Genomic DNA, 25,621 nt, shown 5'->3' on the forward strand with positions numbered 1-25,621 from the left:
CCCCCTCCAACTGCTGTTTTCATTGTCATGCTTTGCTGATTTCCATTTGCATCATCATGTCTTCTTAGGCCTGCATGTTTCTGCTTGTGCCAGAAATTATATTTGCACAATTATTTTAGAAATATTTTGGGGCCTGTGATCGTATTGTCTTCCAGAGAGATTGTTTGCTTCTGCCAGAGACCTGAGAAGCGCTAGCGAGCTGGAGCCAGTTTCATCCAATTTTGACGAGTGACCTCATCCGGAGTAGAGTCGCAGCTCCCACAAGGGCCTCCGGCCTCGGTTCATTTTTAATCTAAGAGGTGCAGCATTTAGGTACTAACCCAAAGGGTGGGTTCCTCGTGGAAACTGTCCCTCTAGCCTTGGCAGTTGGTCAGAATCACCTTCCAGCCAGCCCTCTGGAATTGCCACACCCTTCTCTCCGCTTCCCTTGTTGAAGCAGCCCCTGTCCTGTTGGCTCTGCCCTCAGTCAGATGCCTTTGGTAGCTGTGCAGCACTGTCCGTTGGCCTCAGCAGTTCGGTCAGCCTGACAGCCCAGCTCCACCCAGGGTTAGTCTCACCCCAGGCCTTGTGTTCCACACGTACATACATTTGCCCATCTGATGAGTAGAAATTGATGCTATAATTTCCTTGGACTTGTGCTAAGATTGCCTTCATGTCTCATGTGTGTTTGTAATTTGGTTCACTAGTTAGAAACGTTTCCTGATTTGAAAGGCAGAAGCAGAGAGAAATTCTCTCTCATCCACTGGGTCACTCTCCAGGTCCCCAAATTCCTGTAACAGCCAGGAGTCCAGAGCTCCCTCTGGTCCTGTGTGGGTGGTAGGGACCCAGAGCTTGCCGTGCGCATCAGCAGGAAGCTGGTTCAGAAGTGTAGTTAACTGGCCCTACCACATCCCTGAAGCAGTACCCTAACCACAGCCAGTGCCCTTTCATCACTTCCTGTTGGGTTATCTTTTTTCATGTTGATCTCTAGCACTTTATATATTCTAGAGTGTTGGTAATTATATACTACAGATACCTTCTTCTGGTCTTGCACTTGTTTTATCTTTGAATTATGATTTTATAATATATAAGCTTTTTAATTAAAAAATTCAAAGCTGAATCTTAAATTGGTTTTGAGTTTCTCTTGTCTGTCTATATATCTATAATCATATATAATGGTTTATTTTCATCTGTTTGGAAGTGACAAAGATAGCTAGAAAGGTGTCCATCTGCTGAGTCATTTCCGACAGCCAGAGCTGAGCCAAGTACAAGTCAGGAGCCTGGAGTTGATCCAGGATTCCCACATGAGTGGCAGGGTCCGGGCGCTTGAGCCATCATCCCTTGCCTTCCAGGATGTATTAGCTGGGAGCTGGATCAGAAGTGGAGCAGCTGGGACTAGAACAGGTGATACAGGTATCATGAACAGTAGTTTAACCTTCTGTGCTGCCACAATGCCTGGCCCTGTATTGGTTGGAAAGGTTTACATTGGGGACCGACACTGGGGTGTAGCATATGCAGCTGCAGTCTGTAGGACTAGCATCCCATATGGGTGCTGGCTGGAGTCTTGACTGCTCTGCTTTGTCCAGCTCCCTGCTTATTCATCTGGGAAAGTAGTGAAGGATGGCCTAGGTCTTTTGGGTCCAGGCTCCAGGCTCCTGGCATCAGTTTAGCCCAACCCCAGTTGTTGTGGCCATTTGGGAACTGAACCAATGGATGGAGGATCTCTTTTCTCTCACTACTTCTGTCTCTCTGTAACTCTGCCTTTCAGATAAGTAAATCTTATTTGGGGAAAAAAAGTTTATGGTGAACTAAGGACATAAAGGATATTCTAGACTTATATTAAATGCTTTTTTTTTGTTGACTAAATTTGTGGCAGATCGTACAGAGTGACTTATTAGCAGAGTGAGTAGGGTACCAGGTAGAACTTGCGTGCTCTGTCCAACTGGACAAGGATTTTTCAGGCCCAGAGAACTTCAGCAGGCCCAAAGTCAAGTCACACTTGAGGTTCTCCCCGTTCCTTCCACACCACACTGCCTCTTGCAAGGTTACCTTGAGTCGTTCCCCAGTTACAGCAAATGAAGGAGACTGGTGAACAGGGAGCGGAGATAATGACTGCACTAAAAATCCTGCGCCAGTGGGAACGTGTGGGACCTGATACTTACGCGTGTCTTTGGCTGAGATTTATTTTTAATATGGATGTATTTAAACGACTGGCAGAGGCAAAGATTGTTCTCCTGTGTGCTGGTCCATGCCTCAGATGATCACAACAGCCACGCTGGGCCAGGCCGGAGGAAGAACATGGAAACCCTCCAGGTGTCCCTCATTTACGGCAGGGCCCAGGCACTTGGGGGCATCTCTTCTTGCCTGCTCAGGTGCATCAACAGGAAGCCACAGTAGAAGCATGGTAGCCCTCTGAGAGGAGAGGCTTGTTCCAGGCAGTGCCTTAGCCTGCATCGTGAAGGCACTGGAGCTCTCCTTGTGTGTGCTATATGGACAGGAGCACGTGCCTGGCTGGACAGATGTTGGCTCCTGCCCAGCAGGGTTCTTCCAGCTGGCAGCCCTTGTGGGTATGGCTCCTGGTCAGTGGGGTCAGTGGGGCAGATCTCCATGTGCTGCGGCACGGGGTGGAGCCCAAATTCAGAGCCACAGCATGTGGGCTTAGGACCCAGCTCTGCCATCATCTTGCAGCATCTAGAGATGGCTTGCAGGGTCTCGGTCTCCTTGGCCCCAGGTGGGTGCTGGCAGATGTGCCCTGCCTGTTGCTGAGGGTGGAGCAGGTGGCAGCGTGGCAGTTGTGTACATTGTAGTGTGCGGGGGCCTCCTGCCATTGTGTGTCCATCTCTGAAACGCGGCATGACACCTGCTCACTGCTTGTGTTGTAGCTGATGTCCTGGGAGCTGAGGCAACTTACCACTTTCTCTGAAGACAGCTGGGTGGTGGGCTCGCTGAAGAGAGATCCTAAGTTTCAGGGCCTGCTCTGAGGGCCAGTGCTGCTGGCAGTGAACGGTCAGGGTGGGGTTGCAAGTGGACTCTGGGGAGCTCCCAACGCCTCGGCTCCTGTTGGCTGCTTTCCCAGTTCTCTGCTGGGTCCCTTCCCTGGTGCTTGCCAGGTGGGAGGCTGCACCTGGTGCCGATACAACTGCATGTGCCTGGAGCTGACCTCTCCCTCCCCAACAGGTGCAGCAGTACCGAGTCGCCATGACTGCCAAGGACTGTTCCATCATGATCGCGCTCTCCCCGTGTCTGCAGAATGCAAGGTGAGGTGCCTGCTGTGTGCCACCTGGCCTTGTCTGTGGATGAAGAGGCCAGGCGGCTTCCCTTCTGATGGGGATACTGACTTTGATCTGTTTGATGTCCTGGGGCTTACGAACTCTTGTTATCTAGAAGCTTAAAATTGGAGAATAACTAGAAATGATTCTTTTATTAGGTTTAGATTTGTATTAATTTCTTAAAATTGTACTTACCGGGGCTGGTACCAACATTCCATATGGAAGCCGGTTTGAATTGGCTGCTCTGCTTCTGATCCACATTTGAAAGGCAGAAATAGGAGACAGATCTCCAGTTTGCTGTTTCATCACCCAGGCCGCAGCCAGGAGCGGGCAGCACGAGCTGCTTCTCTGTGTGAGTGACCTGGTGCCAGGGAAGGCTTTAGCAGGAGGCCAGGCTGAGTGGAGAGTCCAGAATTGAAGTCGGGTACTTGACTTTGGGTGCTGGGTGCCAGTGCCCTAGGTAGTGTCCTAAGTGCTGAGTGGAACTGCTACCCTGTTGGTTAGGTTCTAGGAAAGCATCCTACGGGCTTATACACAGTGTGTCTCTCAAAGCCAAAGCCCTGAGCAGGCTTAGTTAGGTCCCAGTCTCACTCCTGGCCTTCTGCCCAGTTGGTAGAAGTGTCCCCTTCCTTGCTGAAAAGCCTGTTGCAATGCATCTGGTATGTACTTCTCCCCTCGGAGCGCCCCACCATTCTCCCTCCGCCACCGCCCATTGCTTTTGTGGGAATTCAGGATGAGCCTGATGAGATTCCTGTCATCATCAGGTTTCAGAGGGGACACTCCCCACACAATTTGTGGAAGGTGCCTCATCCTCCAGGCGTCGCCTGGGTCAGGATAGCCTAGGACTGCCTGCGCAGGCACAGACCTGCACACTTCACATTGTGAATTAACACTCAAAGGCATACCACGAGGGGCACCGGAGTGCTGGAAAAGGTAGGTCCTCCCGGAGGCTCCTCCCATGCCCTCCCTTTCTGCAGCTGAAGCAGATGTCATTGCTTCCCATGCCTGCTTGGCTGTTAGTGCCCAGGGATGTGACAGGGCAATAGCTGAGAGCCCAGGGTGCTTGGCACACTCTGGACCCCCTGGCTGACAGGAACTAAGGTGCTTGGAGGAGATAGGACAGCATGGCCCTGTCAGACAAGGGTGTAGGGATCCTCTCCCAGCAGAGAAAACAGGAAACAGGGAAAGTCAGCAGTGGCATGGACGCAACCCAGATAAGATGGGCAGAACTTGGATGTGAGTTAGTGTGGCAGACAGGTAGGTGAGCTTGTCAACTTTAACTCTGGTCAACTTGGTGAAGAAGTGAGGTGAAGAGGTCCTGGTGTGATGGCTCAATGGCTAAATCCTCACCCTGCAAGCATCAGGATCCAATGTGGGTGCCAGTTTGTTTCCCAGCTGCTCCACTTCCCATCCAGCTCCCTGCTTGAGGCCTGGGAAAGCAGCTGAGGACGGCCCATAGCCTTGGGACCCTGCACCCGTGTGGGAGACCCAGAAAAGGCTTCTGGTTTCAGATCAGCTCAGCTCCTGCCATTGTGGCCATTTGGCGGTAGGTGAATCAGATGGAGGATCTTTATCTCCCCTCTCTGTAAATCTGATCTGCCTTTCCATAAAATAAATACCTAAATCTTAAGAAAAATAATTATAGGGAAGAGGCGTGGGGTTGGGATTCCTGAGGTTTCACCTGCAGGAACTTGCTGTCTGTGACTCCTCAGGGGCCAGTGCTGAGTGGCAGTGCATGTGCGTTAAAATTTCTTCATTCACTTGAAAGGCAGTAAATGGCCGGGGCTGGGGCAGGGGAGACAAACAGGGAGATCATCCACCCACTCGCTCACTGCCCAAATGGAGGCATGGCCAGAGCTGAGCCCATCCAAAGCCAGGAACTTCCTCTGGGTCTCCTACATGGGTTCAGGTGCCCAAGCACCTGGGGCATCCTCTGCTGTTTTCCCAGGCCATTAGCTGGGAGCTGGGTTGGAAGTGGAACAGCTGGGACTTGAACCAGTGCCCATAAGGGATGCTGGTGCCGCAAATGGAGGCTTAGCCTGGTACGCCATGGCTCTGGCCATGTGTTTTATAGAAGGAATTTGATTAGATAACTTGAAAACAGTCTTAATGTGTCTTAGCATGTTCAGGAAATGGCTGAATCCTAGTATATTTATTTGCTTATTATTCTCGGTCATGTGTTTTATTCTGAGCATATCCCCATGTTCAGCTTTATAAGACTGATACAGGCTTATTATAATCTTATATTGTGAAATATTTTACAATGTCTATAGGCTTCAGAAAGTTTGTAGGAAATGCGTTGTCCTTCCATGAACTTTCGGAATGTCTCATCTCAGCATCGGTGTCTGAAAGCCTGCCAGAGGCGGTGCTGTGATGTGGCAAGTGAAGTTGGTGTGTGTGTTGCCCGCATCCCAAGTTGGAGTGCTTGTTAGAATTCCACTCTCCTGCCTCTGAGCCGGCTCGCTGCTAAGGAGCCTGGCTGTGGGCTGGCCCAGCCCTGGCTGTTCAGGCACTCAGGGAGTGAATCAGCACATGGGAGCACTTTCTCTGTCACTCTGTCTCCAAAATACTGTTTTAAGAGAAAAAATGAAACATTACTGGCTGGTCTTGAACCTTGGAACTGGGAGAAGTTAAGCCTGTGGAAGTAGACTCCTGTGACCAAACAGAAGAGGGATTTGAGTCTGTGAGAACCCTGGACTTGTGAAGGACTCTGAAAAGTGGTCCCACCCAGGGAAGTGGCCTGCTACTGTCCTTCCTCCAGGCACCGGGGCACCCTGGGGCTGAGGGACTGTGTGCTGGCTAGAGGGAGGATGCAGGTGAGTGGTGGCTTGCAAGGAGCAAGTCTGCACTCACCTGCCAGAAGGGTCTGCAGGGGTCACTAGCATAGCATGGTGGGCAGGGTGAGAGGAACCCTGGGGAGCCTGAACCCCTGAATTCTGTGGAGGAAGACCTGGTGGTGGCTGTGTGTGGCCAAAGGGTGATGTTTGGGAAATGTAGACACAGCAGAGGCTGGGATCTGCAAACCAGCTGTGCATCTTAGAGACACACAGTGTACCTGACATTATAATTGTGGACTTTAAGTCATAGCTTACAGACAGGCTGATGGCTTTGACCCTTTGTACTCCTGTTGTGCCGTGAGCAACAAAGTGCACTTTTCTGTTGCTGCAGATAATTTTTGATTTTGAAATGAAGTCATGTCCTCCCGTCCCTAACTTGCTGCTCTCCCCCGAGTCCTGTCCCAGGCAATGTGGGTGGTGGCCTGGGCTTCTCTAGCTCTTGGTGTCCTTGGAGAACTGGATAGCTGGACCGTGCCCAGGCCCTTTCGTGGCTGGCCTGGTGGCTAAGATGCACCTGTACCTTATGTCAGAATGCCTGGCTTTGATGGCTGCCTCCAGTTCCGGTGCGTGCTTTTGGCTAGCGTGGACATCTGCAGAAGCAGTGGCAGTGGCTTCTACCCGCGTGGGAGACATGGATTGCATTCTTGACTTAGGCCTGCCCTTGCCTGGTCTTTGGGGGAATGAAATCATTACTTCCTTTCAAATAAGTGACTTTTTTGGAAAATGAAATACACAGAGCTTGTCATGGGCCAGAGATTGGACTGTCCAGCCCCTCCCAGGTTTCTGGTGTCCAGACCGCATGAGCCGGAGATGGCCTGCAGGCCTTCTGACGTTCATGAGTGATGTGCTGTTCTCTAATACTTATGAGAGAGTAATGATCCCAGTAATAGGAAAATTCAGTTTTTCCTATAAACAGAATCCTGGAGCAGGAATGAGGCAGCCGTCTACTGTGGAATAGCAATGTTGAAACAGGAAGGTGTGTTGCTTCCCTCTCCCAGGCAGAGGCTGTTGAAACTTGTGTGTGTGTGTGTGTCTGTCTGTCTGTTAATGATTTCTGAATCTAGGAGAGTGGTAGGTGTGGAACAGAGCCCCCCGAGTATTCCCTGGACTGAGTTGGGTTCATATAATTTGTTTAGTCAATCTGCGAACGCTGCTGTGCTGACAACGTGGAGCAATGCGGGACACACTGCAATCTTGGTACAAGATTCTGAGTGGTTAGGAGAGTTTAAGCACAAGTAATTATTCATGTTTTGTTAGGAACGCATGACTGCCCTGTGAGAAACCCTGAGAAAATGCAACACATTAATCCCGTTGAGAGTACATCCTGAAGCCAGGTCCCTTTCTGCAAACATGAGAATAGCTCAAAGGAGCCTGGCTTCGCTGTGGACACGGGAGAAGTGCTCGTCTGTCTGACTTGCTGTCAAGTGCCCAGATCGACTTTTTCTTAGGTTTGGTAATGCTTGGCTCGCGATGAGGTGACTTTGGAGGTTTGTTCATATCCCGGGAGGTGCGGAGGATCCCTCCTGCCCTCTGCAGGATTGCTTCTCCAGCTGTCCTTTAACCCTCTGCTGCCTGGTGTGCTGCCACCATCCATACCACATGCTCGAGGCCCAGCTGGCACGCACCGGGGGGCCCGGGAGAGCTGGGGACGAGGGACCCAGCAGTTGTGTGTATTCTGAAGTTGTCTTCTGCTTGCAGCTCTGACCAGAGGCTTGTCATCCGCTCGTCGAGGTCTCAGCTCGCCTTCTCCGTGTCCGTGCTGGACCTCGACCTCAAACCCTATGAGAGCATCCCTCACCAGTACAAACTGGATGGCAAGATAGTCAGCTTCTACTCAAAGACTGCCCATGCCAAAGAGGACCCCGTGCTGTCGCCTCGGTTCAAGGAAAGCGACGATTGCACATTAGTTCTGCACAAGGTCTAACAGTCTTCCCTGCCATGTCTGGAAAACTTGCCGCCTGTGAGGGTTGAGTGCTAGAGTTACCTTCTGTTGTGCTGAGTGTTTGGTTTGAATCTTCCTGCAGTTAGCCTGTGGGCTGCCTCTTGCAGACATGGAATTGAAGAGCACTAGAAACATCTTCCAGGACAAGGAATGTAGGACGTGAGCCCTGTGTCCCAGGAAGTTGCTCCTGGTCTTAAATGGAAGTGTCCGTTAAGCCCTGGGAAGACGTTCTGGGTGGGTTTCCTCCTCCACCCCGGGCTCACGTCTGTTTCTCCAATGCAGAAGCCTTATTTAAGACCCAAGTCTGGATCTCCTCCCACCACACTCCTAACGTAGAAAACTTGAATTGTCATGGGCATCTTTAAGGAAGCATGGATACTACTGGAACGTCCCTCACCGAGCCCTGTGTCACCTTCTCTGCACAGGTTTTGGGCTCCCTGCTGCAGGCCGTGTGTGAGCAGGGGTCGCACAGACACTGGTTTGGAGTGCTCTGGTCCCTGTGGCGAAGCTAGTGGCGCTGTGCAAGGCCAGCAGGGAGCACGAGACTCGGGGCAGGATGGAAACCACTCGGTGAGCGCGGACTAGTTCTTCACGATTCACTCTTCAGCGGGGAGATGAGGCTTGCTTCCCACCTGATTGCTGTAGGTGGGCAGCAGCCATCACCTGCCACACTGCTGGGGCAGGAGTGCCCCACGCTGGTGTGCTGGGGGCTGAGCCAGGAGGCTCCGCTTCCTCCCTGGTATGCGCAGGGCATGTGACCACATGGCCTTGTCTGCTGCCCTCGGGTCTGCCAGAAGGGCATGGTGTGTGGCTGGTGTTGGGGGCATTCTTGGGGGGGAGGGGGTCACTGGGTGTGCCTGGCTGCTATAAAACCATTGGGAATCTTGGCTTCAGTTTTTTATTCTATGGTTGCTTGTACAGACTATTTATATCATCATTTTGAGGGACAAATGAAGGCTTATTGTAATATAGTATTAGTAAACCATGGGATTATATGAAAATACTACATGAGAAACAAGGAAAATATTTTGATGATTGTAAATTTTTGTGGGAAGTTTGTGATAACTTGAGAATTATACTTGTTTGAATCAAGCCAATTCTTTTAGAATTTATTGTTCAATTCTGCCATAATATTTTACTTCTCACCTTAGAGATGCGAAAAGGTTGTTTATGCATTAAGGCACTTTGACCATTTTCTTCTGATTTCAGACCGTATCTCTCCTGTGTGCATGCTGTCTGTGCTGACCCGGGGGCCTGTGGACAGTCCTGGGGGGCTGCGAGAGCCTCACTCAGGTGCTGTGCTGGGGAGGGGGCATGTACAGCAGGTGGCCCGAAGCCGCCCGGGGCTCTGCAGCCGAGGCAGTCACGGCCCTGGGCCTCACGGAGCCTGCTGGCCCAGCAGGTGCCACGTTGCCAGACACTGCAGATTGGAAACATCCATGGATCCTGACATTATAATAGGCAGTGGAGGGCGCCATCATGGTCGGACGAGATGTTTAGACATTGGGGTGGGGTTGGTGTGTGTGTGTGTGTGTGTCTGTGACCTAGGCTCCGTGAAAGGAACCGTGCAGGCTCTCTTTAAGGCTAAGAAGAGGAATTAGCTGAGAAATGCTGCTTCTCACAGCAGGATGCCGCTGCCTGCCTGGGTGTGACTCCCTTGAGCTACTGAGGAATGTTCCGGAAATGAGGCTGTATCTGCTGTTGCCTCCCAGGTGGCAGGAGCTGGGCCAGCCTTGGGGAGATAGGTGTGGGCCAGCCACTTCTGACAGTACATTTTCCTAAAAAAAGACCTGACTTTATCCACATATCACTGTTTGGCCTTTTGTGCATAGCATAACTCAGTTTACTTTTCACGTAAGGGCAGTTTACATAACATGCCATAACTGCGTGGCCGGCATTTTCTAAGGGTGTGGTCTCCATGGGAACTAGCAAGTGTTTATACTCAAGTGCACCGTCTGATGCCTGCATGGTTGCAGTCCGGGAACTACTTGCGTTCCGCACAGAACAGTTTTATCAGGCTTTCCACAGCACCTTCTATCCCCAGCACGCTGAGCAGGGAGCGGAAGCTAAGAGGTGCCATCTCTATGACGCCGTTTTTGTCCAGCTCAAGAGCTGCAAAGAAAGCATAAACCCGGTAAGAAATGTTGAGGTGCAGCTGCCCAGGAGCACCCCTCCTCCCTGCTGGCCCCTGGGGGGACCCGCACGCGCGGGCAGCCTGGCTGCCTCAGAGCTGGGAGCCTCTGAGCACGGACTTGGAGTGGTTATCGAAAAATGTTTTCCAAACTGCCGATGTGCAGGAGTGAGCCCTCCGACTTCAGCTGCTTGCCGCATGCGGGCAGGTGATGAAACAGCCAGTGGCTCAGCTGTCACACTGAGACGTCGCCCAGCACTCGGGGTTCCTACCTTGCTGTGGCACTTGGGTGAGGAGATCCAGCTTGGGCGAGACTCTCCCTTCCTCATCTATCTGAATCCTCCAAACAACGATTAAGGCAAACCTAAAAAAGGGGTGGGCCCACAGGATTGTGTTTTTAACACCTATTAAATATTCCCAGCCAGCTGCTGGCTTCCCCACTCCTGAAGCTGTGTGCCCCGAGGACACCCGAGGTCAGAGGTGCAGAGAAGGTCCTCTAGCTGCCGGTTCGCTGCCCCGTATAGTCAGAGAGCCAGGGCTGGGCCGGGCTGAAGCCAACAGCTTCCTCTCTGGATCTCCCATGTAGGTGTGCAGGGGCCCAAGGACTTGCACCGTCTTCTGCTTCTCCCAGGCCATTAGGGAGCTGGATCGGACACGGAGCAACCCAGGACACAAAGCAGCACTTGGATGCCGGTGCTGGCATCACAGGTGGCGGTTTTACCACAACTTTGGTAATGTGCCACGACTGTGCCACAACTTTGGCCCCCATGGGTTAATTTTTTTTTTTTTTATTTTTTTTTTAAAGATTTATTTTTATTATTTTTTCATTGGAAAGGCGGATATACAGAGAGGAGAGACAGAGAGGAAGATCTTCCATCCGATGATTCACTCCCCAAGTGAGCGCAACGGGCCGATACTATGCCGATCCGAAGCCAGGAGCCTCTTCCGGGTCTCCCACGCGGGTGCAGGGTCCCAAAGCTTTGGGCCGTCCTCGACTGCTTTCCCAGGCCACAAGCAGGGAGCTGGAAGGGAAGCGGGGCTGCCGGGATTAGAACCGGCGCCCATATGGGATCCCGGGCGTGCAAGGCGAGGACTTAACCACTTGCGCCACCGTGCCGGGCCCCCCATGGGTTAATTTTTAAGTTGATAACATTCTGTATGCCCTGTGAGTGATGTTGCAGATATTCAAATGACCCTTGGCAGAGAAGGGCTCCCTCCCCTTGAAGACTACTAGGAGCTTGAGAATAATTTAGCGTCAAAAACAGTTGAGCGGCCTCATGCCCTGGCATAAGTAGGTTAAGCCTCCACCTACAGTGCCAGCATCCCATATGGGTGCTGATGAGAGCCCTGACTGCTCCACTTCCACTGCAGCTCCCTGCTTACGCCCTGAGAAAGCAGTAGGAGATGGCTTAAGTCCTTGGGCACCCGCACTCGCATGGGAGACTCAGAAAAAGCTGCTGGCTCCTGGTTTAGGACCGATCCAGTTCTCAATTGTGGTCATTTTGGGAGTGAGCCAGCAGATAGAAGATCTGTCTGTCTATGTAAAACCTGTCTTTCCAATGAAAGTAAATCTTTAAAAAGCAGCAGCAGCAGCTGAGCACAAGACACTCCCTCTCCTCACCCAGGAGTTTCATTTCCAGGAAACCTGTTGAAGGGAGTCATGGGAGAACTGAAGAGTAAGGAACAGAGATGCAGAGACCCTGCAGGGTGGTGCCCATGGGGGGGAAGCAGTGTAGGGAGACCCTGCATAGCACAGAGGCCTGCCCGGACGCCCACAGGGCCAGGAACCCTTCTGTACCAAGGCATGCACAGAGGAACAAGGCCTGGAGCTGTGCACTGCAGGCCAGGGAGGCGCCCGAGGTGGGAGCTGGGACCCTACCTCCCCAGGTGCCCCTACAGCCTGGCTTGCTGGGCTCTGCCGCTTCCACACACAGCACCCCGCTTCCACACACAGCACCCCGCTTCCACACACAGTCCCCACTTCCCCTCATGGGCCCCAAAGTGCCCCACGCAGAACTGCCACAAGTTGGCGCTAGAGAACACTTCCTCCCACGTTGCCTGCAGATGCTGGTTATGGCCTGCACATGTGCCCGCGGTGACGCCCCTAGCTGCCAGCCTTCAGTCCTCAGCAGGCTGCTCCCAGTTTGTACTGTCTGTAACCCTTGGCGTACCAGGAACCCAGGGTCTGTGACCTGGGCACTCACCCCGGCCGCCTGGTGCTGCAGATGCTCATGTAGCGGGAGCCGGAGCCCTCTGGGAGCCGCACGACCTGTGGGTACTTCTCCTGTGAAGACAAAGGAGAGGGTTACCGACAGATCCGTGGGCAGGAGCCAGGACCGCTGGGGGTGGCTGACCAGGTGTCCCCACGCCCTGTTCACTGGCAGCTGTGGCACCCTGCCTCGTGCTGCCTGCCACGCGGGAAGGCTCTCTGCTGCCACGCCTTCCCATTTAGCAATTGTATGAGCCACACATCTTTGCCCCAGATTATTCTTCAGTGGGGCTCTTGGTCTCCCTAAGGGGACCTGTGGTGACATGTCACCTCAGCCTCTCTAAGGGGACCTGTGCTGAGGTGACAGTTTCTCAGCCTTAGCATCTGATCGTGACAGCTCAGATCAGCCGCCAGGTGGTAGGACAGTTGGGCCGTGTAAGATCCCTGTTTTTCATCCCTGCCAGTCCCCGAGGCTGGATCGGTTGTGTGCCCTGCAGGCCTGGGGGGCTGGGGGAGTAGAGCCTGGTGCAGCTGCAGCTGAAGCCAGTCCCAGCTCTCAAGATAAGGGGCAGGGCTGGCACCTCTGCAAATCCTCACTGAGTTGAACCAGCTTAGCTGCACCCAGGTGAGGTTGTGTGGGGACAAGGCCATATCACAGCTCTTAAGGGAGCCAGTCTCCATCAGTGTGGGGCGCCAGGGCTGCTGGCATTTCATGCGGAGATGCCAACGGGGTGGGTGCACGTGGAGACCCCCGGTGTGGTGGGCCTGGTGTAGGCTTACAGAGGATAATTCCAGCCTGATGGTTTCCAGGAGAAAATGTATACCTAAGCGACTCCAGTGGAAACTGCTGGTTCATTCCTAAACCCCAGGCTCTTCTAAATTAGTAACAACTGTAGGGGGAAAGCAGAGGCGAGCCTGCGGACGTGGCAGTTGGGCTTCCAGGCTGCGCTTGGCCACAGCCCGTGGGGCTCGGCGGGGGCTGCTGGGAGCCTCCTGACAAAGGGAGGGCTTAAATGAGAGCTTTTCACTAGAAATTACACTCCTTAGAAACGCTGAGGCAGAGGAGGCTGCCAGGCGAGCGCTTTGGAGACTATTTGGAGTCGTGTGATGTTTCCTTGTGTAAGTTAGTGATGTGGCTCCATTCACTGGCTGGGAACCCCAACTATGTTGAGCGCTGTGGGGAAGGCGGGGTGAACCGCAGGCTGCTGGCCAACCCGAGGAGACGGTCCCGAAGCGGCAGCTTCAGTCCCTCTCTGCAGAATTGGGACGCCCCTCGCCTCGCGGGCCCTGCAGCCGCCCTCACTCCCCCTGCGCAGGGTGTCAGAGGAAGGGGCCAGAAAAGATGAGAAAGCAACCACGGTGGGCGTGGGGGTCATCTGGCTCAGCCAGCGCATTTTACGGGGTACTATATTCGGACCCTGACAGAAGACAACCAATTCGTCAACAGTGGGCAGGCCCATGAGGCAGAAGTAAGATTCTGGAATGTTTTTTTTTTGTAAACATTAACAGCATACTTAGTTGGGAAATCAAGAAGCAGACCTGGGAAGCAGCTTAGATAGTGTCCCATTCTGCCACCGACAGAAAGAAGCAAGACCCAGGGAAGGCCAGCACACGGCTGCACTTTTCAGAGGGACTCTGCCACCACTGAGCAGTCTCAGTGGAGTGGGGGAGCAGCCCACGCTTCTACCACTGTGGAGGGGAGGCCGGGGGTGGCGGCAGGCTCGGGGGCCTCCCTTTCAGAACCCCAGCCTTCCACAGGAAAGCTGCTCAATGAGGGGGGCTGTGCCAGTGAAGGCGTTTATTCAGCTGCCTGCCACATGCGAGGGCCTGTGTCCAAGGAGTCTCGGGGGGTGCCGTGTCAGGGCCTGCAGGAATGCGGGCAGCTGTGCACCTGACAGCCTGGGCCTGCTGGGGCTGCACGCAAGGCTGAAGGGACAGAACCCACAGCGGAGCTCCACAATGCCCAGTGCAGTGAAGAGGAGGGACCAGCCCAGCACCCGCCCCTGGGTGTTTGCATTTTCCCAAATGATGTCCAGCTGAATCAGGGGCTTTTAATGACAGATTAGTTCATGCAGGGAAGTCACTCCTTTAAAATGATCTTCACCACGTGGAGGAATCTGCATGTCATCATTGCGCTAAGGCCACGCTAGCCTCTGTGCTGTTCCAATTTTAGTACTGCTGAAGCGAGCACCCTCACTGCTTGCTTCACTCCAGAACATCTACACTGCCTAAGAAACGCTGTGCCTGAGTCCTCCTTCCCATTCTCCCTTTTGCAGAGGCAGCCTAGAGACTGTGGCACAGAGGGGCGGAGGCTGGCCTCCCATGGCTTGTGGACCTGGGACTAGAGCCTTACCACCCAGGCTGGGGGCCCTGGAGGGCCCGAGGCAGGAACACACAGGCCAAGATGACTGCTCGGCCCAGGGCCTGAAGCTGTGCTGTGTGGGACCAGGCACACACGATGAGCCTGCCTGATCCCAGCGCACCAAAGACCGCAGACACCTTCCAAAGGCCGTGCTTTGTATGCAGGCTGTGACACTGCAACGCACACGTGTTTACCGCCCTCTTGGTCCTCTCTAGAAGCTGCTTTTAGATCTCATGTAAAAATACCAGACTAAAGTTTAGGCAATTTGGCCTACATTCCAGGCAGCCCCAAAGTCTGCAGACACCGTCTAAAATGGTCCTGGAGGGGCCCGGCGCGGTGGCGCAAGTGGTTAAGGTCCTCTCCTTGCACGCCCCAGGATCCCATATGGGCGCTGGTTCTAATCCCGGCAGCCCCGCTTCCCTTCCAGCTCCCTGCCTGTGGCCTGGGAAAGCAGTCGAGGACGGCCCAACGCTTTGGGAACCTGCACCCGTGTGGGAGACCCGGAAGAGGCTCCTGGCTTCGGACCGGCATAGTATCGGCGGTTGCGGTCACTTGGGGAGTGAATCATCGGACGGAAGATTTTCCTCTCTGTCTCTCCTCTCTGTATATCCGCCTTTCCAATAAAGAAAATAAAAAAATAAATCTTTAAAATGGTCCTGGACAACCGACAGGGCTTAGGAATACGTATTCGACGGTCAGAGAGAGGTGGCCCAGGGCCTGATGCCGGAGCCTCAGAGGTGTGGGGGCGGCAAGCCAGAGGCCTGTCACCGGCGCTGTAGGCTGGCCTCACCCGAAGCACACTTTGGAGGCTTGCCAGGGTGGAGGCCCGGTTCCTGACGCACACAGGAGGAGCAGGGCTGGGACCTGACAGGTTCCAGACATTGCAAGCACAAGCCACCACTAACATTCGTCTCCATAGTCACCCATGTAACCCTTCATCACAGAATCAGAGTGTGTGAGCTCTGTGGCTCCTGTCACTTAGCGTACGTTCAGGGTTCATCCACATTGGGGACAGACACAGGTCTCTAACATTCTGTTTTTCAGTCAGTCAACTACTGCACACCCAACGGGGACAATACTGCCAGGAACACCGTGCACAGGTTTTTGTGTGTAACACATGTTTTCACTGTCTCTTGGTTACATACCAAGGGATGGAACTGCAGGGTCAGATTATAAACTCTATGACCACCAGGGAGCTGACACGCCTTCTTCCTGTAGTGCTTACAACATTTTCGTAACTCCATCAGCAGCATAGGAGAGCGTCTGACTGCTCCGTAACCTCACCAACAATTATCACTCCCTTCCCTTAAATAATTTTAAAATCACTGCCATCCTAACGGGTGTGAGGTCGTGTCTGTCTCTGGGATTTCTGGTGTGAGGTTGATTTATCTGAACGGTAGAGCAACAGGGCTGCTCCAGCCGCTCGCCCATTCCCCAGGTGCCTATAACAGCAGGGGCTGGGTCCGGCTGAAGCCAGGGGTTTGGAACTCCATCTGGGTATCCCAAGTGGCCAGCAGAGATCCAAAGCTATCTCTTCTTTTTGGTTTTGGTTTTTACCCAAGCCACTCTTTGCTGCCTCCCAGGTAGGCCAACTGGAAGCTGGCTGAGCTGACCCAGGCGTATCACAGAGCCACCAGATACAATAATGTTGACCTGTGCTTTCCTTGAGTGTATAGGCCATTTATACACAAACTTTGGGGAAATGTCTAGATAAGATTCTTTATGTATTTTAAAATTAAGAGTTATATCTTTGGTTCGAAAACCTCATGAAGAAACAGAATCAAAAGTTTTAGGTCTTGTGTGAAGGCTCAATAGGTTAATCATCCACCTGCAGGCGCCAGCATCCAATGTGGGTGCTAATTTGTGTCCTGGCTGCTCCACTTCTGATCCAGCTCCCTGCCTATGGCCTGGGAAAGCAGCAGAGTACGGTCCAAAACCGTTGGCTCCCTGCATCCATGCGTGAGAACTGGAAGAAATCTTGGCTTCAGGTCTTCACCCCCTATGGCCAACTGGTTAGTGAAACAGTGGATGGAAGATCTGTCTGTCTCTCCTCCTCTCTGTAAATCTGCTTTTCCAGTTAAATAAATAAATAATGTTTAAATTTTGGGGGGCAAAAGTTGGAAATTTGTGCATAGTTTTATTACAGTATGTGTTCTCCATGAACACACATTTTTAAAGATTTTATTTATTTTTATTGGAAAGTCAGATATACAGAGAGGAGGAGAGACAGACAGAAATAACTTCTGTCCGATGACTCAGCCCCCTCCCCGCCCCAAGTAACCACAATGGCTGGTGCTGTGCCAGGAGCCAGGAGCTCCTCCGGGTCTCCCACGCGGGTGCAGGGTCCCAAAGCTTTGGGCCGTCCTCAACTGCTTTCCCAGGCCAGAAACAGGGAACTGGATGGGAAGCTGGGCTGCCGGGATTAGAACCAGTGCACATATGAGATTCGGGCATGTTCAAGGCGAGGACTTTAGCCACTGGGCCACGGCGCTGGGCCCACGAACACACATTTTTAAATTGCCCATGTATTACTGAGTTATGATAGTTCTAGTTGAGATACAAGTCAGAAAGTATATAGTTTTTGGAAATACTATATAGCTTTTGGAAATGTCATTTGAAATACAACATTTTGGGGCTGGTGCAGGCACTGGAATGCCATATGGGTGCCAGCTAGTGTCCTGGCAGCTCCACCTCCCATCCAGTTCTCTGCGAAAGCAGCTCAGGATGGCGCAAATCCCTGGGCCTGTACCTGCATGGGAGACCTGGAGGAAGCTCAAAATTGCTAAATAATCCTCCACTGGATGGCAGCTCCTTCCTCCCTCACCCCAAATTCTACCATTGAAATAAATAATTTGAAAAAAGTTTTTTTGATGAAGTCCAAATTTTCTTTTTACTTCTGCTTTCGATGTCACAGCTAAGAAGCCATTGCTTAACCCAAGGTCGTGGAGCTCTACGTCTATGTGTTAAGCATGGTGTATTTGTAGCTCTTCAAATTAGGCTTTTGATCAATTCTGAGTCAGTCTCTGTACATGCTGATGAGGTAGGGATCTAGCCTCACTTATTTTTAACCCATAAATACCCTCCCCATTTCCTTACTAACTGCAGCAAAGACTATTTCCCCCCAGTTTGATCGTCTTGGATTCATTGGCATGTTAAGAACGTCGTTTAGCCTGGCCCACAGACCAGCTGAGTGAGGACCGCTGGCAGAACTCATCTCACACATCTCAAGGCCACTGGCTCCCTAACTAAAAAGCGAACCTCAATCGAGCCTATTGCCCGATCTAAGAATTTACTTAAATTGTTCATAGACAATGAAGAAAAGTGAATATCCAACCACTGCAAGACGACACAGTGGGACTCTGTAGAATCAGCCAGCGAATTCTCAAGATAAAGCAAAAGGCAGTGGCCACGGAGAAAACGAAGTTGGCTAATCGGTAAACTTGGCTTCATCACAATGACAAGCGAACGATCCTAAAAGCTAGTACAAAGAGAAAGGCCAGCCTTCATCTCAGTGGAAATACTGGCAAAAGCCTGCATTGGGAATATGGACAGGCCAGCAGTTAGTGATAAGGATGAGTCTGGGCCCTGGGCGCCTTGGCCAGCACTGGAGATGCTTGCCTGGGTCTTGCTCCATCAGCAGCAGCAGAGAGGGTGCAGGCTCAACAGGCACAGCTGCTTCCCGGGGTGCCTGCGCTGGCAGGTGCTGGGGTATACACAGACCATCTGGGCCAGAGGAGAAAATGCCACCTCTGCTTGTCGGGGAGAGGGTGGTGGGCTGTGGGCAGAGGCTGGCAAGTGGGGTGGGCTAGGCCCCAGGTGGGATGCCAGGATGTGGGGAGGAGCTGAGGGCCAGCCTTGGGAGGCAGAAGAGGCTCACGCAGCACAATGGCTGCAGCCCCAAGTGTGTGTGGAAGAACCGTGATCCGCCCACGGTTCAACAGGAAACGTGTGGCAGGCAGCTCTGTTGTGACAGAAACGGACACCTGCAGCTGTCCTGGCCCGCCAGGAGCTTTCTGCAGGCAGGCATGTCTGGGCTTACAGTAAGCCTTGTGAGAGAGGCCCGTGGCCTCCCGGGGAGGCCGAGACCAGGCTGCCAAGGTGGGGTTTGGAGGGACAGGTCAGGCTACGGCAGTCCTGGGGAGGTCCTTCCTAAAAAACAACCACACTGGAAGAATGGCGCAGCCCCACCTCGGGCAAGTGGCCCAGAGGCCAGCCAGCTGTCCTTAGGTGCCTGGCTCTGATGTTTTTGGTTACAATATTAGGATGGAAAGACTGAAATGCCATGTCTTCCAGTATGGACTTTGCAATGTTTTTGTAGACTTTGCTTATGTTTTCCACTTGACATCTCACGAGGTAACACAAACAAAGCTGGATGAGGTAGCCCGGTTGCTGAATTATGTCCTGAAACCTGCATTACCCTAACTTTCCTGGCCACGGTCCTGAGGACCCATGGATATAAACAGCCCAGCCACCCACGTCTGCGCTGGGTCAGATGGTTGGTGAGAATGAGGGCACAGCCACGCTGGCTCGGGGAGCAATGATGCCTCATTTAGGAGACGGGGGGAATCTTGGAGGACGCAGGGGTCAGAGACCAGTCCCAGTGGGTCCCAGAGGCAGCCTCAAGTAGAACCCCTGGGTCCTCCCCTGCAAGTGGGAAGAGTAGAGCTCTGTGAGTCAAGAGACACGCTCTTCGTATTGTTCAACAACCACAACAGCTTCGGCGCCAAGCCAGTGGGCCACAAACCCGGGAACACAGAACGTCAAGGTGGCTACGTGAGTGAAGCTACAACCTCCATGTCCGGGCTGACCCAGACATCTCGAGGCTTGTGCTGGGCAGTGCCCAGGGCCCCACCTGGCCTGAGCCACGCCACCTCTGGACCTCTCCTGAACGGACTCACTCTCGTTTCTCCCCAACTTTTCTTCTTGCGGAACCTCTGGGTTGGAAGAGAACTTATTGGCAATATAGCCCAACAGCACTGAAAAACAAAGACTTAGGAGCGAGTCATGCTCACACTGCCGTTCGCGGAGTGGGGAGCACCAGGAGAGAATAGGCCCGGGTGGCAAATGACAGAATACAGCCTGAGTCCTAGGTGCCATTTGCACGCGGCCTTGAAGTTGAGCATGAGTGAACAAAATTCAGGAAGGAGGAGAAAATCATGTGAAAGGCAACCGTTCGTGACATTCACCCGTGCCAGCTCCGTGCTGAGCTGCGATCGGAAACCCAGGCCTGCCTCCCGACCCCTGTGGGAGCCACGGGGCAGCAGGAGGACTCAGACCCGCCCCGGGAGTGCAGAGCGCTCTGGCGGGAGCCATGTCGAGCTGCACCGGGGTTTTCTGCGTCTGCTAAGTGACCCCAAGCAGCAGAGCCCAGATGGGCACCCGGTGCCAGGATCGGAGCAGCAGGGAGGCGGCCAGGCTGCCCGTCACATGCTGTCTGTCTATGGGGACTTAGTCTCCTCATGCCCTCCTGGCTGCAATGCTCTCAGGGCACGGGAGGGAGGGCCCTCCTGCACATCTGGCTTTTCACAAAGCAGTTCCCAGGCCTGGATGGGTCAAGTCCTCAGGGAAATTCCTTTATTCCCATCCCTGTAATGATTTCTAGATCCTTATAGTTTGTATTTTTTAAAAAAAGATTTATTTATTTTAGGCCCGGCGCCGTGGCCTAGTGGCTAAAGTCCTCACCTTGAATGCACCGGGATCCCATATGGGTACTGGTTCTAATCCCGGCAGCTCCACTTCCCATCCAGCTCCCTGCTTGTGGCCTGGGAAAGCAGTCAAAGCCTTGGACTCTGCACCTGCGTGGGAGACGCGCAAGAGGATCCTGGCTCCTGGCCTTGGATTGGCACAGCTCCGGCTTTTGCCGTCATTTGAATGACGGGAGTGCAGAGGAGAGTGAATCATCGGATGGAAGATCTTCCTCTCTGTCTCTCCTGCTCTCTGTATATCTGACTTTGTAATAAAAAGAAATAAATCTTTAAAAAAAAAAAACAAGTTACAGTATGATTTTGGAATGGAAAGGGGAAGTTTTGCAAGCAAAATCAGTAATGCAGCCAACCAACCTGCACTCTCTCACCAAGCCCACGAAGGCAAAGATGCCACTTCAAAGAAGAGTATAACTTCCTTGTCCAACCAGGAGTGTAGAAAGTTGCACCGAATTGGTTTAATTAGCCAGAAACTAAGATGCTGAATAACGCTAGAAATGAGAGAATCGCACATGTTCCATATACATTAATAATTGCATAGTAGGGCCCGGCGCGGTGGCACAAGTGGTTAAAGGTCCTCGCCTTGCATGCCCGGGATCCCATATGGGCGCTGGTTCTATCTCCGGCAGCCCCGCTTCCCATCCAGCTCCCTGCCTGTGGCCTGGGAAAGCAGTTGAGGACGGCCCAAAGCTTTGGGAACCTGCACCCGCGTGGGAGACCCGGAAGAGGCTCCTGGCTTCGGATCGGCATAGCATCGGCCCGTTGCGCTCACTTGGGGAGTGAAACATCGGACGGAAGATCTTCCTCTCTGTCTCTCCTCTCTGTATATCCGCCTTTCCAATAAAAAAATAATGAAAATAAATCTTAAAAAAAATAATTGCATAGTAATAAACTATGTAGTGAATATTTCAGATTCACCGGAAATTTTGTAATTAAAGTTTGAACTGTTTCTTCATAAATATTAACCTGTCTAAAACATTCAAAACGGGTGAGATGTTTGGGATGAGCCCGAGTATTCAGGTCTTCACTCGTCCACCTCCACGCTCTCCCCCAGCCCCGCATCCACTGAGATGCCCTCTGTAGGACCAGCATCACCGGGCCCCATCTTCACAGCAGGAAACTTCTGGAAAATGCCCATTTTAATGAGATGGAAGCTCAGATGAACATACTTGCTCAGGATTATACAACCGGGAAACTGACTCAAATCTAAAACCATCAGATTCCAAAACTGAGCTCATAGTGGTCTGCTCCAGAACATTCTAGATTCAAATGTAGTTATAATTTAGGGGCCCAGTTTTATTAGTCAGTTGGTAACATCCTTATTCAAGCTGGTGATGGCATGATGGCAAAGGAAAAACATTTTTTGCTGGCAGACATGATGTTCCTTAAAAGGTTTGTTCATATATTCTTCATCCAGTGCCAGACACGAGTAAGACCAAACTTCAACCTTACAGAGGCAGTTGGGCAAACAAAACTTCTTATGCCTTTTTCCTTAGTTTTTGCTCTGGAAGGATAAGAAAAAGTCACATGGGCCCAGAGTCCAGACCCTCGAAGGCTCTTCCGTCCTCTGCAGGCAGGCTGGCCATCACAGGACAGACAGCCTTGGCCTCCCACCCTTGTCCCTCTCTGTACTTGTAACCTGTCGCTTCCGAGGAGACCACACTCCATGGAACACATCAGCCAGCTTCAAGGCCTTATATTTTTAAAAAATTACAAATTACTTGCAGATATTTGGGCTGAATTCTCATCCACTGGGTTACGCCCCAACTGCCTCCAATAGGTAGGGCAGGCCCAGGCTGACGCAAGGAACCAGGAACTCACTCCAGGTCTCCCTCGGGGCTGGGAGGAACTCAGCTGCCTGAGCCATCACCTAACTTCCAGGGTTCGCGTGAGCAAGAAGCTAGAATGGAGAGCAGAGCTGCACTCCAACCGAGGCCCTCGGTGCAGCAGGCAGTGGCCGGTGTGCTGCCTGACCCGCCATGCTACATGCCCACCCTTCCCCAGGTCTTAATCACTTCATCACTTCCATCTGCTTCTTAGCTTCTCAACATTTCCTGTGCACCACCCTGCATGTTCTTATTTGTACTTCTATGTCCTTTAAAAAACTTCTTTGTTGGGCCCAGCACGGTAGCCTAGTGGCTAAAGACCTCACCTTGCACACGTTGGGATCCCATATGGGCACCAGTTCGTGTCCCAGTGGTCCTGCTTCCGATCCAGCTCCCTGCTTGTGGCCTGGGAAAGCAGTCAAGGACGGCCCAAAGCCTTGGGACCCTGCACCCATGTGAGAGACCTGGAGGAGGCTTCTGGGTCTTGGCTTCAGATCAGCGCAGCTCTGGCCATTACATCCACTTGGGAAGTGAATCAGCCGACAGAAGTTCTTTGTCTCTCCTCCTCTCTGTATATCTGACTTTCCAATAAAACAAACACACACAAAAACCCCATCTCTGCCGGGGTAGGCGTTAATAGCACAGCAAGTAAAGCCTCTATGTGATATGGCCACATCCCACAGTAGAGTGCCCGGGTTTAAGCCAGGCTTCTGCTTGTTAAAAAATAATTATTTATTTTCATTTTATTTGAAAATGTGTAATCTTCCATTTGCTGGTTTATTCCCTAAATGGCCTTCACATCCAGGGCTTGGTCAGGACCAAACCAGGAGTTCAGAAATCCACTTGGGTCGGTCTTCCATGCACATTGGCTGAAGAACCTGGGCCATGATTTGCCTTCTCCCTGGGCGCCTTAGCAGGTCACGAGGTCAGAGGCAGAGCATCTGGAACTGAAGCCAGCATGCTTCAACACGGGACGTGGGCAGCTGGTGGCTAAACTCACTGTGTGAATACACACACCTTCCTGTTCCCCTGCTCTCTTCTTCTTTTTTAAAGCTTTATTTTATTTTTATTGGAAAGTCAGATATACAGAGAAGAGGAGAGATAGAGAGGAAGATCTTCTGTCTGATGATTCACTCCCTAAGTGATCTCAATGGCCAGAGCTGTGCTGATCCGAAGCCAGGAACCAGGAACCTCCTCCAGGTCTCTCACACGGGTGCAGGGTCCCAAGGCTTTGGGCCATCCTCGACTGCTTTCCCAGGCCACAAGCAGGGAGTTGGATGGGGAGTGGAGCTGCCGGGATTGGAACCAGTACCCATATGGGATGTCGGTGCATTCAAAGCAAGGACTTTAGCCATTAGGTTACCGTGCTGGGCCCTCCCTCTGCTTCTTATCCAGTTTCCTACTGCAGTGCATCCTGGGAGTAGCAGATGTCGGCTCAGATCCTTGGCTCCCTGACACTCACTTGAGAGACAGTGATGGGCCCTGGCTTTGGACTGGCTCAGTCCTGCCATCAGGCATTTAGAAAGGGAACCAGTGGCTGAAGGACTTCTCTCCATCGCTCTGCCTTTTAAAACAAAGCCCCAATGCTACAAAAAAAAAAAAAATTACAGAAAGAAACACATCAAACTCTTCACCGCCATTTTAGAAGGATTTCTGTCAGGGTCTCCAGTACGGGGTGCGGCCATCCAAGAGGCATCTTAGCTGCTGTGCCCAACATCTCTCCCTCCCCTATTCTGCAAATACTACATACCAATCTCACGACTCATGGGCCGCCGACACTGCTCTGTCATTTTGCTTTCTTCCTGCTCCAGCCTCCCCATCGGCACACCACAGCACGTTTGAGGTTAGTGAGGGAGAAATTAGAGTTTGCTCCGATTCCTGCCTGTCCACATTTTCCTCTGTATGTACCAGCAGCAGCTTAAGGATTATTCTAGGTCACTTAAATAAGCGGCTCCCGCGTTATACTCAAGAGTGGTTTCAAACCAGCCTAGTTTTTATTTGGGTCCTCGCAGTCTGGCCACAGACCACAGCAGGACTCATCAGCAGGCTCATGATGGGCCTGGCCTAATTCAACACAGATATTGGGAGAAGAGCAAACACTTGCTTTATTGATCCGATTCTCTACAGATCATCCAAGAACTGGCAAAGCAGCTCTTGCAAGCGCTCCTATTTCAGTATGGAGTATCTCCTGAGAAAGGGGGAAATGAGGGTACAGAAGGAAGAAAGGGCCCAAAGCAGCTTTGTTTTCCTAGCACAGCCTGAGCGGGAGTGTTCTGAGTTTGCCTTACCTCTTTGGTCTACGCAGGGAGATGGACTGGACCCACTCATGCGGGTGGGGAAGGGCTGCTGACAGGAGACCTGGGTTTCTCTGCCCAGTGAGTTTTTTCAGCCTGGCCTCTGCGCTGACAAGCTCTGACCGCCTGCCCCACGAGTCAGCTCATCTTTCCGTGGTGCTGACAGCACTGCGCATGTGGTGTTGAGCCTCAGCAAGGAGAGGCAGACTCTGGGAGAAGCACAGGGCCCAGGGAGCTTCTCCTGGGAGCACCTTCTTAGCCCGGGACCAGCAGCTCCCTGTGATCGCATGTACAAGCTCCAAGAACCAGGGAAATTTCTTGTTGTTTAAGCCAGTGTGAACTGGTTTCCTGTATCGAGATCCTGACTCTTGTAATCAAATAATCCTGATACAAACTACAAGCCCTCCATTCAAAGCTGGGTAACACCAACACACAACATAAAGAAAATGCAAATGGAAACTACTACCCTATACCACAACGCACACACCACTCAGGTAAAAACGGACCAGACCCAAGTTGAAACACTGGGACCCTCATGCATGGCTGGGGGTGATGCTGAGCTGGTACACTGACTTTGGAAACCTGGTCAAGTGAGCTCCAGTTGGGCATGATCCAGCAGCTCCACCCCACATGCATCTGTCTTGGTACTCACATGCCCAGGGCAGTGCTGTGTGGAGTGGCATAACAGAAATGCCTAGAACAGCACAACGGGCACATGGCTTGCGGCACATAGCCGCACAGTGGAATACTTCGTGGCAGCAAGAACAAACAGCTGCAATTACACGTATGATTGGACGTCACAGAACACTATATTCCAGAGTCAGATATGCTGCAGCCAGCCAGGCTCTGGGGCAGCGCGTGGGCCCTCCCCATGGCTGCCTGCACAACGGCAGGGCACGGGCAGCTGATGAACCTCCATGCCAATGAGTGCCCCCCCACCCCTGAAGACACAGGAGAAAAAAAAAATGGAAACATTTGTCCACCTACCTTCCTCCACACCTTGACCCTCCTCATCCTAATGGGAGGCCCCTATGAGCATGCTCCTTCTCAACTATGTAAATAACTTAAAA

The 25,621-nt window shown here is 52.3% G+C and overlaps 2 protein-coding genes across 2 annotated transcripts in view; one reads left to right on the top strand and one right to left on the bottom strand.

Moving 5' to 3' along the window:
* Window positions 1-9,119, top strand: part of IPPK (inositol-pentakisphosphate 2-kinase) — a 72,069-nt gene extending 62,950 nt beyond the window's left edge. Inside the window, exons 12-13 of the mRNA XM_040962741.1 lie at window positions 3,157-3,236; window positions 7,784-9,119. Coding sequence (XP_040818675.1) covers window positions 3,157-3,236; window positions 7,784-8,009 — 306 coding nt within the window. The 3' untranslated portion in view covers window positions 8,010-9,119. The remainder of the gene's footprint in view (window positions 1-3,156; window positions 3,237-7,783) is intronic.
* Window positions 9,120-10,011: 892 nt separating this feature from the next.
* Window positions 10,012-25,621, bottom strand: part of LOC121145000 (centromere protein P) — a 221,490-nt gene continuing 205,880 nt past the window's right edge. The window contains exons 6-8 of the mRNA XM_040963626.1: window positions 12,363-12,442; window positions 10,431-10,522; window positions 10,012-10,139 (exon numbers count right to left, since the gene is read on the bottom strand). Coding sequence (XP_040819560.1) covers window positions 10,012-10,139; window positions 10,431-10,522; window positions 12,363-12,442 — 300 coding nt within the window. The remainder of the gene's footprint in view (window positions 10,140-10,430; window positions 10,523-12,362; window positions 12,443-25,621) is intronic.

Source organism: Ochotona curzoniae, unplaced genomic scaffold (genome assembly GCF_017591425.1).
Source record: "Ochotona curzoniae isolate NIBS_2020 unplaced genomic scaffold, NIBS_Ocur_1.0 scaffold_3208, whole genome shotgun sequence".
NCBI classification, from domain to species: Eukaryota; Metazoa; Chordata; class Mammalia; order Lagomorpha; family Ochotonidae; genus Ochotona; species Ochotona curzoniae.